Genomic DNA, 15,647 nt, shown 5'->3' with positions numbered 1-15,647 from the left:
AAAATAATTATAGGAAAGGAGTTTCATACAACCTGGGCAGTCCATTATCGGAAGGAGAACGATGTCTCCCGGGGTATTAGTGCCAGATAGGCAGAATATTGGTCCAGGGGAAACGCACACAGATGATGTAACTAAAACAGAACACAATTGCAACTACTTTTCTGATTTTGTCATTTAATTTTATATGCTCCATAGTAACATTGAGCTTCATAAATAAAAGAATTGGTATGAATAAAGTGTGAAATATAATAGAAGAAACAATTTTTCCCATATTTCTGGAAAAATAAAAAATTTGCATTTCGATGAAGCAAGTAAGGATAGATTTGGCAGATTTAGCAGGTATTAATCTACAAAAATACCAAATCTTGCAATATTCATTTTTAAAAAGTCCTAGTATTATATTTCACTTTCTTGCACATCAAATGCATTACGATTCAACTTTTGAGGTGACAACTTTTTGGTTTCCATATCCATGTTTAAGTTAGTTCACTGTGCAAAAGTTCAACCAGCTAATGCTTATATTTAAAATTTGAAAATTACCAGAGGAAAGATTAGCAAATTATTAGTGTAGCCGAGCTAAAAATTAATATTTATATTGCCTGAATTAACATGAATATATATTTTTTTTATTATTTCAACCCTGGGTGTAATCAACTTAATTCATTGCAGGTTGTTTCAATATACTCGAGGTGGAAATAAAAACGTTCAGCTCTACTAAAGTATTGAGCACTTTTTTCCTTTTACCAAATAACCTCTCTCTTTCATATATATATTATACACACACATCCACTCTTCTATAAAAGTTACTTTGTGTGTGTGAGTTCTTTCCAGGTTCCAAAACGGCTGAGCCTATCTTCAGCAAATTTCACACAAAGGTAATTTATATGTCTGGCAGTGTTCTTAGATATGATTTGTACAGAAATTCATAAGATAAGTATCGAAAACTGAAAAATTCGATCTTAAAAATCGTCTTTTTTTTATAAGAGAGAAAAGAATTTATAGAGGAATATTTTGTGTTACACTGACCAAGGGAAATAAAATCTCAGCAAATCATTTCTTAAATAAAAGATTTATTATAATCTGGACATATAGCTCAGTGGTAGAGCATTCGACTATAGTTCAAGCCAGGGTGTACCTCACCATTTTATTTTGAGTTTTTCTTATTAATGAGTTTAATTTACGATAAAAAAGAAAGAGTTACCATTTAAAGTCGCCGCATATCGTTTGCATATTTTAAAACTAAACATTAATCAGAAGTGATTTTTTTAGGGCATTCATTGTCAAGCTTAAACATCAGCTGACAGGATTGTAAACAAACACAGACAGAATTTGATTAACGACTTTTTATTTAAAAAAATCATTTTTTTTGCAAATTAGTCCATCAGGCAAATTATTCCTTTTTTTTTTTTTTTTTTTTTTTTTTTTACATGGTGGTCACTGCTTATCAAGGCTCAGAAGCGACTCAGGGATAAATGTTATTGTGTGTATAGTACGTTAGTGTTGAGATTTGATAAAGTGTTTTAAGGGGGCGGTTCATCAGGAATTTGTTTATGTTGGACTTGAAGACATCCAGGTTGTACCTATTTACTATGCCTCCCCACGGGACAGAGTTAGACACCAGGGTCGTTTTTTAACGTGGAGAAAAGGTACAAAAATAAAAATTGTCTCAGTCGTGAAGGATTTCTCCTCCACCGAAAGAGAACAAGAAATAATAGTGCAGCATCTGAAGAACAGATACTACACTTTGATCTTGTCGCGAAGGCCAAGGAATGTAGTCAGGTTGGAAACAGGCAAGCGGAACAGTTCCACAGGCATGCACTTCTAAGAAGCTTTGTTCATGGAATCTACGTTTTGGTTTTGGCACAGATAGAGTGGGGAAAATTTTTGACAGTGGTTTCAGCTAAACGGGTGTTTTTCATGAAAGATTAGCGAGGGGGGGGGCAGGGATTGGAGCTCAGACGAACACTTGCCATGGAAGTAACGATAAAACAGACAGGCTTGCAACGTCTCTTCTGTGGGAGAGAGGCTGCAGGGAAGAGAAAGGGCATCCCTCACTAAGCCACAAAGTCTATTTTGTACTCTGTCAAGGCAGGATAGGCTGTTTTTAGCAGCTCCTGCCCAGCTGTGGCAGCAGTACTCCATCCTTGGACGTACTTGGCTTTTATATAGATAGAGAATTGCATCAGCAGTGAGATATCTTCTGGAGCGGTAGAAGGATCCTATCATTTTTCCAGCGACCTTGGCAACAGACTTGATGTATGTGTTCCATTTCAGGTCAGGAGTAAAGGTCAAGCCCAGAAACTTATCAAAACATGGGGCCTCCCCTAGACGAGAGCCATTCATTTCAATTGATGCAAGATGGGGATCAGAGTATTGATGATGTAAGGATAGGAGCTTCGTAATATATAATAATCAATAGTATTGATTCTATAATAATACATATGCAATCTGCATAAATTAAAATATCATGTTTAAGCGTATTGTACGACCGGGTAACGCTGGGTGTTCAGCTAGTGTGTATGCGCACGCACACACACAGGAAAGTATGTCTGAAAATCAAAACATTTGAAGGCTAGAAAAATACGCAAAATTAGATGCCCAGCATCGAACGGTACATTTTCTGGCATTGCTAGTTACAGAAATCTGCAAAATAGAAGCACCCCAGAGAACATTCACCAGCAAAATATATGGAGTCAACCAAATGAATTACTGCGAGAGGCTGAAGGAGTCGCAATTGTATTCACTACAATGTCGAAGAGAACGATATATTACATATGGAAAATATTGGAAGGAAGGGTCCCAAACACAATAGTCGAAATAACCCACCAGAAGTGAAGGTGGCTCTGCTATATAAAAACCACACATGGGACTACACAGAGGATTAAGTCCTTCATCCATCCCAGCTTCACCTACAGTGGTACAAAAATATTCAACTGTATTCCAGCCGTAATAAGAAATACAAGGAGAGCATTTCCGACACTTTCAAGAAACATTTGGACATCTGGCTGGAAAAGATATCTGACCAACCACCAACACCAGGCTACCATAATCTAGTGGACCGGACCTTTGTATGAAGTGAACAGCCTGGGTGCAGTGGAGCTCCAGCTCAGCTGTGTCAATAACCGACAGAATAACACAAACTACTGCTAGATTTAGTGAATAAAAACTACAAATTTAAATAGAAGTCATTTAAATAGCGTTTTAAAAAAATTGCATTTCAGGTGAAAACTATTTACTTACGTGTCATTCTGAAATTAGAAATTTTAAAAAATTACGAAAAATAATTACAAATTTAAAAATTATCAAGTTTAGCGATTTAAAGTTATGTTTTAATGTTATATCATCTTTTAATTTTTGGAATTTAAAATTTTGCCATGACGCATATGTAATAATGTTTTCACCTGAAATGTGTTGGTTTAAAAAGATCAATACAAACAAGCACGACAAAGGATTCTTCTAACATAATTACAGGATAATCAAGTTATTTTACAAATAAAAAATAAAAGAATCCCAACTTACCATTTCCTTCACTGTCATTTTCAACTTTTGGCTTGTATTTTCCATTCTTTATCATTTTAATCATATGTTTGTAGTACGGGCAAAGTTTATTGTCGATGTTTAGAAACTCAAACAAAGGATTATTCGCCTGCTTCGTCTTGATCATGATCTCCATTTGACCACCATGTAACACAACAAAATTGGCCGTCTTCTCAATAATTGCGTTTATTTTATTGCTAGCAGGCTTAAAAAATAAAATAAATAAAAATTACATATTACACACTTCATAAAAATATAGAAAAAGAAAAACTTTTAAAGAATACATAATTTAATTCTCAATTTACTGAATTGGCACTTATTTAGAATTCAGCCTATTTTTAAAAAAATAAATTGGCAAAAAACAAAAAAAAAAAACAAAAAAAAAAACAAAAAAAAAACTTCAATGGAATGAAGAAAAAAAAATTTCAAAGCAGCAATGTTTGACCTAGATATAAAATTTGATTTTTCAGTTAAAAAAGAATACTTGATCAATTAATGTGATGTTTAGAATATGATACCATGATGAGTACATACAAAAATTTTTTCGCATTTGCTCCAGTTTGGAGGGAGCTTTTCGGTTTCCCAAACATGGGTGAAAATTTTAAGGTTGGAACTAATACATCTGAAAAATGCTTGATTTCAGATGAAAGGCCATCTTTTTTCTTGTTTTTCAGTTTTTTGATGCTGTCCAATATTTCAACAGTAGTGGGGGAATTGGGGAGGGGGTGATGTCACAGTCACCAACTGCAGGAGGAACAGTTGGGATTTTAAGGGGTTCAACTAGAATGGTTAAATAGTGAGGCAACGTGATCACTCCAACATTGGAGTGATTCTTCAAGATTTGTGATAGGTTCACCTTGTTGATTGAAAATTACTTATTGCAGCCTTCGAATACTTTGTGGTCGATTGAAGGCAAGTGTACAACTTTTTATTACCAACTGATGAGGCTTGTTCCATATTTTTATTACCAACTGATGAGGCTTGTTCCATATTTTTTATTACCAACTGATGAGGCTTGTTCCATATTTTTTATTACCAACTGATGAGGCTTGTTCCATATTTTTATTACCAACTGATGAGGCTTGTTCCATATTTTTTATTACCAACTGATGAGGCTTGTTCCATATTTTTTATTACCAACTGATGAGGCTTGTTCCATATTTTTTATTACCAACTGATGAGGCTTGTTCCATATTTTTTATTACCAACTGATGAGGCTTGTTCCATATTTTTATTACCAACTGATGAGGCTTGTTCCATATTTTTTATTACCAACTGATGAGGCTTGTTCCATATTTTTTATTACCAACTGATGAGGCTTGTTCCATATTTTTTATTACCAACTGATGAGGCTTGTTCCATATTTTTTATTACCAACTGATGAGGCTTGTTCCATATTTTTTATTACCAACTGATGAGGCTTGTTCCATATTTTTTATTACCAACTGATGAGGCTTGTTCCATATTTTTTATTACCAACTGATGAGGCTTGTTCCATATTTTTTATTACCAACTGATGAGGCTTGTTCCATATTTTTTATTACCAACTGATGAGGCTTGTTCCATATTTTTTATTACCAACTGATGAGGCTTGTTCCATATTTTTTATTACCAACTGATGAGGCTTGTTCCATATTTTTTATTACCAACTGATGAGGCTTGTTCCATATTTTTTATTACCAACTGATGAGGCTTGTTCCATATTTTTATTACCAACTGATGAGGCTTGTTCCATATTTTTTATTACCAACTGATGAGGCTTGTTCCATATTTTTTATTACCAACTGATGAGGCTTGTTCCATATTTTTATTACCAACTGATGAGGCTTGTTCCATATTTTTTATTACCAACTGATGAGGCTTGTTCCATATTTTTTATTACCAACTGATGAGGCTTGTTCCATATTTTTTATTACCAACTGATGAGGCTTGTTCCATATTTTTTATTACCAACTGATGAGGCTTGTTCCATATTTTTTATTACCAACTGATGAGGCTTGTTCCATATTTTTTATTACCAACTGATGAGGCTTGTTCCATATTTTTTATTACCAACTGATGAGGCTTGTTCCATATTTTTTATTACCAACTGATGAGGCTTGTTCCATATTTTTTATTACCAACTGATGAGGCTTGTTCCATATTTTTTATTACCAACTGATGAGGCTTGTTCCATATTTTTTATTACCAACTGATGAGGCTTGTTCCATATTTTTATTACCAACTGATGAGGCTGGTTCCATATTTTCAGCAACTTTCTGCCAGTAAATGATGCGATCAGCTCTTATAGAGCATGCAGTTTCAAAACGCAGTTGAAAGTCATCTGAGCTGGAAGATCGAGTTCGTTTTGTATGGCTTGCAAACTCAATTGTGTGGCTTCATATCCGATGTTTGACAGGTCTTTCGATGGTGCCAAGAGTCTGATGTGTTACGTCATTGACATTGTATTTGAAGGATTGCCACAGGTTCTTGATATTTATGTCAGTTGACTGAAATGCTTCTAAACTGTTGAAATGGATGGCTAGATAATTTGAAAAGAGTTTCGAATAGATTCACACTCGAGCCAAGTTGTGAGCAAGACCGCTGTGGTAGATAGGATACAATGCCTAAGATCTACAAGTGATTGCGTTTCTTAAGACTTGATTTTTCAGACATTCCAGCATGCAAAGTTGTGGAGTTGGCAGCAATAAAATAGTCCAGCTTGCTGATTTGACACTTGCAACACTGGGACAGCGATAGCATCAGGTCCCATGTATGTGGTAGACTTATTGGAAGTTACTAAGGAGTTTAGACTTTACGACTAGTCCCCAAACCCGCGTGTAAACCCCTGTGAAGGGAGGTTGAGTTTTTTTGTTAGGTTATGTTGCTGAACTTTTTCTTCTTCCTCCCCTTAGCTTGATATGTTCGTAATTTAACCAAATAGAAAATGAATTTCCAGGGTTTGTTGCTTAGCTGGTTCAATAATACGAATAAATATTAGTGCTATCATCTAGCACAGGAGATTAAATTATTTCTTAGCTAATATGGCCAAGTGATGATAAAAAAAAAAAAAATTTTAAACATTGCATTCGATACTGTTCGTTACAGACTAAGTTTTCTGCTCTTCTGATTCACCAAATTTACTTTTTGATTAAATGTGTAATCAAAAATAACGCAACAAACAGATCTACACGTCGTTCAATTGATTTATAATTTTAGCATTAGAGATAAGCAAACATTCAAATAACTTACAATATTCATTTCCGGAGGAACTAGCAATTCTGATGGTGCAACAAATTTCTCGACTGCAGCTTCCAAGGCAGCTATGTACAAAAAACAAGGATATTAGAATAAGTAAAAAAAAAAAAAATCGAATTTGTCCGATAAACTGAAATGAGTATTCTAAGTTAGGACGTAAAATGTCTTAATATTTAAACAAGAAAAATGCACATTTTATTGGAATAATTTAAGATTAGATTATGAAAATTTTCACAAATCTAAAACAAAAATAAAAAATTAAAAAGATACAATCTTATATAAACACATTTATATATATATATATATATATATATAGCAAACACAAATGTTTATGTATACGTATAGACAATTTTAACTGATTTTATAAAATTAACCAATTTCCAAATATGTTAACTAATTTTAACTTCAAAATACTGGAAACCATAAAATAAGTTTTGCCAAGAAATTTTATATTTTGATATTAACTTGATGAACGCATGTAACTTATCAAAATTGTGTCGATTTGAAGTGCTGATTTTTTAAAAAACTTTTATTCATCCCCAATCAAGGCACAGTACCACTTGGACGTAAGGGGGCTACTATTTGGGATTTCTCTACAGAGACACTATGTAGGGAGTTTAGCAATGAGATGTTTGTTCACATTACATTTGAACTTCTGCAGTCAGATAATTCCAAAGTCTAGCAATTTGAAGAAAGAACATGTCAGAGTAGAAGGTTTTCCAGCATCTAGAGATTATAGAGAAGGGATGGGAATTTGTTGCTAGTTGGGTTAGTAGAGGGGGGCACAAGTGCTACAAGTTCATCAGTATGTTATCTCATATTCAGTGCAATTGTATACTAGTCCAACAATATTTCGTCTTCTGCAAAAGTTTTGTTGTAGATTTTCATTTGAAATTATGTTTTTCTTTCAACTGTGTCAGTTTTTATATTTTAGAAGTGATTAAGAACACTGTTCTCTTAATATTTTTCCAAATTTTCTATTTAAACCTCAGATTTAAAAAATATACATCCAAAGAAAACAATGCATTGTAATTTATATTTCTCCTAACAGTCTTATTGCATTAATGATCCAAGTAGATCGACATTAGAGTTGATAAAAAAACTCAATGATTACTTTGTATTCAATATGTAAAAATGAGTGAAAGTTATCAAACCCATTAGAAATTTTGTTTGGAAAAAAAAAAAAATTTGGCAAAGCAAGATAAAATGTAACAACCTTCCACAAATTTTATGAATCAATATTAAAAAAAAAAATTGTAAATAATATGAACTTTATTTTTAAGAGAATTTGAAAGGATTTTTTTTTTTTTTTTTTTTTACAAAGAGTTGCTCCAGTGTCTGTAATAACTTATTTAAATTTGTTGTGTACTCCATTGTTATGACTGATTAAAATTAAAAACTTTTTCTTCCAATTTAATAAAAGTTGTCGGCTTTGATTTTTATCAGATAAGCGCGTTTGTTATCGCTTTTCGATTGGCTGAAAAACTTCATCAGCATTCTGCATATTCCGGCAATTGATGTTAGCTTCCTGTTGAGTCTAAACAGACATTTACACAAATCCAGCATGTAAATTGCAAAAGTATCACAAAGTGCATAAAAAAAAGAAAAAATAGCGTAACAAATTGAAAAAAAAAAAAAAAAAGAAAAGTAACAAATTGAATTTGACAACAACTTTTACCCATGTTTTGTTTTTACAAGTTCATTTCAAAACTGAAAGAGTAAAACTCTCCAATTTTTGTTTCTCACCTACAAAATGAATTTTAAAAGATTTTATTTTAGGTTTCCATGATTCTGAATTTAAAATTGGTTCCATTATAACAATGTCAAATTTTAAAAACAAGGAAACAAAGAATTAAAAGAAAACAATATTAATGTAATCTTGCAAATTGGCTTATTATTATTATTATGCACAATAACTGTTCTCTATAGAAACGAATATGTACAAAATGTTTACGATAGCAAATCATAATTTTTCACAAAATATAATGGTCAGCATAAATTTAAAATTTGTATAAACAATTCAAAGCAGAGAAATTTTATTTATTACTTATTATTATTATAACAACAAGAGTTAAGGTGTGATTAATTTAGAAAATTTGAACAAATTTTCAACTTTTTCTTAGATCCAAAATTCTGTGAAAGTTCTATTTCCACTCTAATTGATAGCAATATTTTGAAATAAAATTCATATTAATGTTATCAGATCTGAATTCTTGTATTCATGAAAGCACTATAAATATTTTACGAGACATGTATCTACATATAGGTGGGATTAACTGAAACTAATTTACTGATCATTATAAATTTTAGAACACAGCTTTCAGGCCATGCGGGTTATTTTAAGTTGAATTTACATGTATGCAAAGAGTTGGAAGCATAAAAATTCAGATACCTTGATTTTCATGGGAATTAAAAATTATTTTCAGAATTTTATTTTGGAGTATTAAAGAGTTATTTAAGGGGGGGGGGCAGTATAGGAACAACCACCCATTTGAAAATGCTGTTATTTTGTATTCAACCTCCAAAAAAATACAGAAAAATCTTTGATGCATATAATTATCATACTAAACAAATTCAATTTCTTAAAACCCTACTTTTGCTAGCCACTAAAAAAAAAAAAATAATAATTATTTTTTTTTTAAATTATATATCTTTAAAATTGTCAATAAGTTCACTAAAAAAAAAAAAAAAAAAAAAAATCACATAAATTGATGAAATAGTTTTATTTTTAGATAATCAAATTTTATGACTGAGAATTAACTGTCACCATTATTAAAAAACAAAATTATCAAGAATCCAAGGGAGGTAATTTCATAGTTACTGGATTTGTTATAATGCCAATGAACTCAACTTCACTTAAAAGTGATTTTCTTTATAAAATTAAAACTACTTAATTTATGTGATTTTTGGAATCTTTCTGTTACGTGATGGGTATGTACATGATTCTGAATTTAAAAAAAAAATTAGATCAAATTCTAAATAACAAAAAATTCAAATTCAAAAGTGCTACAAATTTCATCTTCTATTATATAAATCTCGGCTGTGCGAGTGTGTTTGTATATCCGCTAAAAACTTGTCATCCGCATTAAAGCAGCACGAACATGGTATCATTAAAAAAAAAAAAAAAAACGAGCTCGGACACAGATCTAAAAATTAGAAATAATCGTCAATTATCTCATGTAAAAAAAATTGTTTCATTTGAAACAGGGAAGTCAGGTTAAAATGTTAGTTTTAACATGGTTTGTAAATCTCCCGCATGAAGAGCAGACTCGTTCTTTCATTTTAAAAAGATAAATTTGTAACGTCATAACATCTGCGTTGTCATGGTACAATTGATAACATGTTCGCTTATGAACTTTTTCAAGTTTGCATTCACCATGCAGCATTTTATTTTTTTTTGCTTACAAAATTTTGCTTTTGATTCTGACTGATGGCACCAAAGTCTTTTTTTTTTTTTTTTTAATTAACTATATTTTGCAGCCAGACAATGCTGGGCGCTCCCTGCAATAATTATTATAAACTAAACTGCCACTCCTGTATACTAACAATAGATTTATTTTTGACAATTTTTAAGATAATATATTAAAAAAACCAAAAAACTATAAAAATAATAGTAATGCCTTTTTTTTTTTTTTTTTTTTTTTTAAACCCGTTTTTATTTTTAATGGACAGCAAAATTATAGAGGATTTTGAGAAATTAAATTTATTTAGTTGCTTTATTAAAATAATAAATATGAGATGTACATAATTACAACAAGATTTTTAACAAATTTTCTACATCCGAGCAATGCCGGATCCATCTGCTTGTAATCCTTAAAAGCAAAAAAAAAAAAAAAAAAAAAAAAAAAAAAAAAAAAAAAATAACTACAGCCTTTGATCCAGGAAAAACGATGGATTTCTTACGAAAGGAGAGTCAACCATTAATTTGGTCCTTCATGTTATCACAGGGTCATAGGACAAGTTGATATATCACCACAGTGTTGATTACCTGAAGCGTCTGGTATCATGAGGATTGCCCCTTTCCAGCAAGATGGTGCTCCAATTTAGCGAGGAATCTCTACAACAGGACAAGATTTTCCCCATTGACCGATGGATACAAAATCATCTCCAAGAAGCCTGGATTATATTCTGACGGACTTCTTTTTCGATGAGACTGGTCGAAGGAGAATGTTTAGCAATGGAAAACTAAAATTTTCAATCAACTGCAGGAAAATAAGGCTGTCACAGAAGGTATAAATAAAAATGAAGACTTATTTTTTAAAACCTTTTGAAAGATTTGTGGCATAGAAAAAAAAGACGTGCAACAAAACAGTTCAAATATTTTGATGAAATGAACTGAAAAATTTACAAATTCAAATTACCTCATTCCTTACCTTCCTGAGAAGCAAAAATAGAATTCAATAAAAAAGACCTTGTTCAACATCTGTTATTTGAACCAATAATTTCATTGCAACTTTTATTAACAATATCTGGTTACAAGAACACACAGATTAAATTTAGTAAATTATTTGGTTTAATCAGAGAAATTTGTAAAATAAGTAGATTTTCAAAACGGTTATTTTTTTTTGAAATTTTTTGTAGCCCCCCCCCCCCTCTCTCACCGACTTCTTGAAAAAAAAAAAAATTGACTGAAATTTTTTTTTTTTTCAGTACGTAAGTACCTGTTTTTCTGTGAATGTTGTGCTGGCATATTCAAGCAGCCTACATAAACCACTGGAATATGCCAAACGCTGATCAAATGTGAAAATGTTAAAGAAATTAAAAACATCATATATTAATTTCAATTAGAAAACTGGAAATACAATAAAAAAAAAAAATCTATGGTAAATTTCATGAATAGTTATTTTTTATTTTTTTAAATAATGTGTATCGACAAATAAAAACTTTTTTCATAAGAAAGTTTTTTTAAAGGGGTAAGAGAGGGGGGGGGTTATGACAAAAAGTTTTATTTTTCTGTTAAGTAGGAAATGTGCCATATATTTTTTTTTCTTCAGATTTTTCTGTTATCTGCTGCGGATACCTAACGAAATACTCTTGGTATTGCAAGAAGCTTTCCACATTGGTCATGGTGTTCCGAACCACTGACATACTGTGAATTTTGAACAGTGTCTATGTCGTAAGACTACTTCATCCAATTTATCTGCTGCATTGGTTGAGCGTTTAGTCATATACTCCAGTAGTTTACCTAAGCTGCCAGAACATGTCGAGGCAACATTAACAGGGGGGAAAAAAAAAAAAGGTTGTTCTCTGCATAAATATTTTAACGACCCCAAAATTTATTTTCTACCATTATTACTAAATTTAGTTTTTTCAGTTGAATTTTGAAAGTCACAATTTTATAAATAATAAGAATTTCATGCAGAGATCTAATATCAGTTAAATTTTATATTCTATCTTGAATTAAACCCACAAACTCTACACAGAATCTAATATAACTATTAGTGATGAGATGATTCCAATACAATAACCGATTCTGTACTAAATTTCAGATTCCGATTCTTTATAAATCTCTAAATATTTAACAATAAAGTTATTTAATCCGATTACTATAAAAATGTTAAATGTGCAGATATTTTCTACAAAATTAAAAACTTGTGGAGACGATTTATAGCTTTTAGTTTTACTGATTAAGATCAATAAGTATTATTTTATTATTACTAACAGTGGGGGGGGGGGGATTAAAAGAATTGTTTCTGGCATCAGAAAAAAAGGCACAAATTTTTCAGATTCTGATACCCCAAAAATTCCGATTAATTGCCTCACCACCAATAAACATCCACTCAGTCATATCTTATTTGCAAATCGTATTGTTAGATTAACTTTACGCATCCACGACCTGAAAGTTTCATCTCTAATAGAGATGTTGACAGTGTGAGACTTTAAGAAAACAACCAGTCATGGATGTGCGTCAGCAGAAATGTATCATTGAATTCCTGGTAAAAGTGCATCGAAAATGACTATGTAGAAAAATAAATTCTATAGCACAAAAGGCTTCTTTTAATGCCATCACTCCGTCTTTGTACCTATTTACTATGCCTCCCCACGGGACAGAGTTAGACACCAGGGTTGTTTTTTAACGTGGAGAAAAGGTACAAAAATAAAAATTGTCTCAGTCGTGAAGGATTTTTCCTCCACTTGAAGAAAAAATGGAAGTGCAGCATCTGAAGAACAGATACTACACTTTGATCTTGGCCCGTCTTTGTAGCTCTTCAACTTTTGGAGTAAAAAAAAAAAAAAAGAAAAAAAAAAAGAGGCTTCACCTTTGGAACAACCTTTGTACTATGCATAGGTGCAAAGTTACATCAGAAAAATATCACTGGTAGTCGACAGAAGTTTTGTAAACATTTTTGTTAATACGTTCAGCCATAATGATGTGCATGGCAGTAATAACAGCAACATGACAGCAAGAAGAATCTTTTTGTCTTGTGTTGAAAACTGTTGTTTCCGTCTTTGTTTTATAATAGTTACTCGCTTTTTGGCATTCAATTTCGTTTTTTTTATATAGCATGCTGTAAAGTTATTTTTTATATAGCATGCTGTAAAGTTACATATGTACAAGTTTGAATTTGTCCGCTCTGGAAGGGGTTTTTGGAAAAGTATATGAATATATTCAGATCACTAGCCAAAAGAAAAATTCTGCTATGACGTTATATTTTAAGACATATTAATTTTTTTAATTTAACTTTTAGAGAAAAATCTGTGGTTCTTATTTAGAATTCAGTGTAAAAAAATCTTTTCTCAACTTTTATATTCTAAAATTAAATATTCTTTCCTTAAATACAAATTTTAATTTTTATAAATAGATACTAGAATAACAGACTTAAATTCTATGCGCTGATATAACAAATTTAAGAGTTTAAGACAAAAAAAATCAATTGAAATCCTAAATGTAGCATGTAAGTTTAAAAATAATTTGATTTTTCTAGAAAAATCAAAAAGGAGTTCTCATACAGAATTCAACCTAAAAAACAAATATATATTTTTTTTTTGTTTTTACACACACCTGTCACAAAACAAAACAAATGTCATATTCCAAAAATCACAAATTGATAGTATTTTATAGAAAATAATTTTTTTTGATTTAATAATTTTAATAGTAACTAGTAGCCATTACAAAGCTGACTTTGATCTCAGTAGTTCAAATTGAGTTGTTTTCACCTTATTAAAACATGGTAGATCAAAACGTTTTTTTTTAAGAAAATCCAAAAGTTTTTTACTTTATCAATTTATGTGATTTTTTAATATTTTCGTTCCATGATGGGTACGTACATTAACGATTTTTGTATTTTTTTTTAACGAGGTTTAATTCTGGACTTGCACCAAAGAAGCAAGGAAATTGCTGAAGATACTTTATTAAGGACACACACAAGAATGCCCTCATTGAGAATGGCAAACATGTTTTGGGGATGATGCAGCCAACAGCAACTCTTTAAAAAAAAAAAAAAAAAAAAAAAAAAAAAAAAAAAAAAAAAGATCCCAAGATGTTGAGATTAAATAAAATATTTAAGATATAAAAGTTATCGTCATTTCCTATGAAAGTAACACCCCGACCGCATCAACAAACGCGGACACAAAAAAGAAAAAAAAAAAAAAGCAACAACAAACGCTTCAAAAGATTTCTAGCAAAAGCAAGTCTCATAAATTGTTACACAAAGAAAACATTTAAATAAACACAAAAAGTACATAAACTTTTACACATAAACTCAAGTTGTTTGGTTCGATAAAAAAAAAAGGACAAATATTAATCATCATGCAAGACTTACCAGTTAATTCTTGATCATCATCCGTCGGAAGTGAAGGATCGTATTGTTGCTCATAAACAAAACCAACGGCATTAAAACCTTCCGATAGAGATTGATAATAGCGTTTCCATTCTTCCTCTACAGAAAGAAAACAAAAAGTGGTTTAGAGAGAAAATGGAGGGAGGGGCTGGCATTCATCGTTATCAATTATTTGTACTGGTGCATATTGTAAACCAGGCTTAACAGTCACAGACAACATGAATTAGAACAACTACATTGAGGCAATCGCTAGGGCTGCTGCGAGGAAAGTGGGCCCTTTCTACCACGCTAAAAAGCTACTCACACCCGAGTATATCCTGTATCTCTACAAGGCCACAGTTTGCCCATGCATGGAGTATTGTTAGTGCATCTGCGACTAGCTTCTCGCTCCTGAACAGGGTTAAAAAAAAAAAAGTTGCCAACCTAATAGGTCCTGAACTATCAACTAGACTCCAACCTCCCCATCGCTGAAATGTAGTATCCTTGTGCCTGTTTTACAAGTATTTCAATGGCAGATGCTGCTTCCCTGACTGTACTGACATGCAGAAATTAAAGCGTAATGTGAACAGACATCTCGCTGCCCAACTCCATAAATAGTACCCTTGTTAATCTGGTCCCAAATTTAAAACTACCGGGGTACTATGTAGGGATTTGGGCAGCAAGATGTCGGTTCACATTACACTTGAACTTCTGCATGTCAGTACTGTTGGGGAAGCAGGGACCTGGAATGGAATTCCAAAGTCTAGCTGTTCTGGGGAAGAAACTATTGGAGTAGAAAGATCTTTTACATCTAGGGATCTTTACAGTGTGGGGGTGGGATTTAGCAGCATGTCGGGTTTGTCGAGGGTGCTCACGTCGTGGGGGCACAAGTGCTTGCAGTTCATCAGAGCATTCACCACTAAAATACTTGTAGAACAGCCGTGGCCCTGTGCCTTGTTTGGGGTGAAATGACAATTAAAAAAGTCATATTCCAGCGTTTGCTCAGCTTTGGCCAGAACATGACGTCAACAGCCAGATTATGCCGAGTGTCACCAATAAAATTATGCTATGTAAAAAAAAAAAAAAAAAAAAAAAAAAAAACTACTGTAATTT

At 32.0% G+C, this 15,647-nt stretch overlaps 1 protein-coding gene across 5 annotated transcripts in view; it reads right to left on the bottom strand.

The window, feature by feature from the left end:
* Positions 1 to 15,647, bottom strand: part of LOC145279299 (splicing factor, suppressor of white-apricot homolog) — a 71,679-nt gene that overhangs the window by 34,016 nt on the left and 22,016 nt on the right. For 4 of the 5 annotated variants that reach the window (XM_080130713.1, XM_080130714.1, XM_080130715.1 and 1 more), the window contains exons 3-5: positions 14,538 to 14,654; positions 6,769 to 6,839; positions 3,520 to 3,742 (exon numbers count right to left, since the gene is read on the bottom strand). In XM_080130713.1, coding sequence (XP_079986839.1) covers positions 3,520 to 3,742; positions 6,769 to 6,839; positions 14,538 to 14,654 — 411 coding nt within the window. Of the gene's footprint in view, positions 1 to 3,519; positions 3,743 to 6,768; positions 6,840 to 10,762; positions 10,914 to 14,537; positions 14,655 to 15,647 lie in introns of those variants that run through there. The other variant, XM_080130717.1, reaches the window with a different exon arrangement.

Source organism: Euprymna scolopes, chromosome 1 (genome assembly GCF_053919585.1).
Source record: "Euprymna scolopes isolate OS-2025 chromosome 1, ASM5391958v1, whole genome shotgun sequence".
NCBI lineage: Eukaryota > Metazoa > Mollusca > Cephalopoda > Sepiida > Sepiolidae > Euprymna > Euprymna scolopes.
The sequence above is the reverse complement of the archived record's forward strand: the minus strand, read 5'-3'. Positions and strand labels throughout refer to the sequence as shown.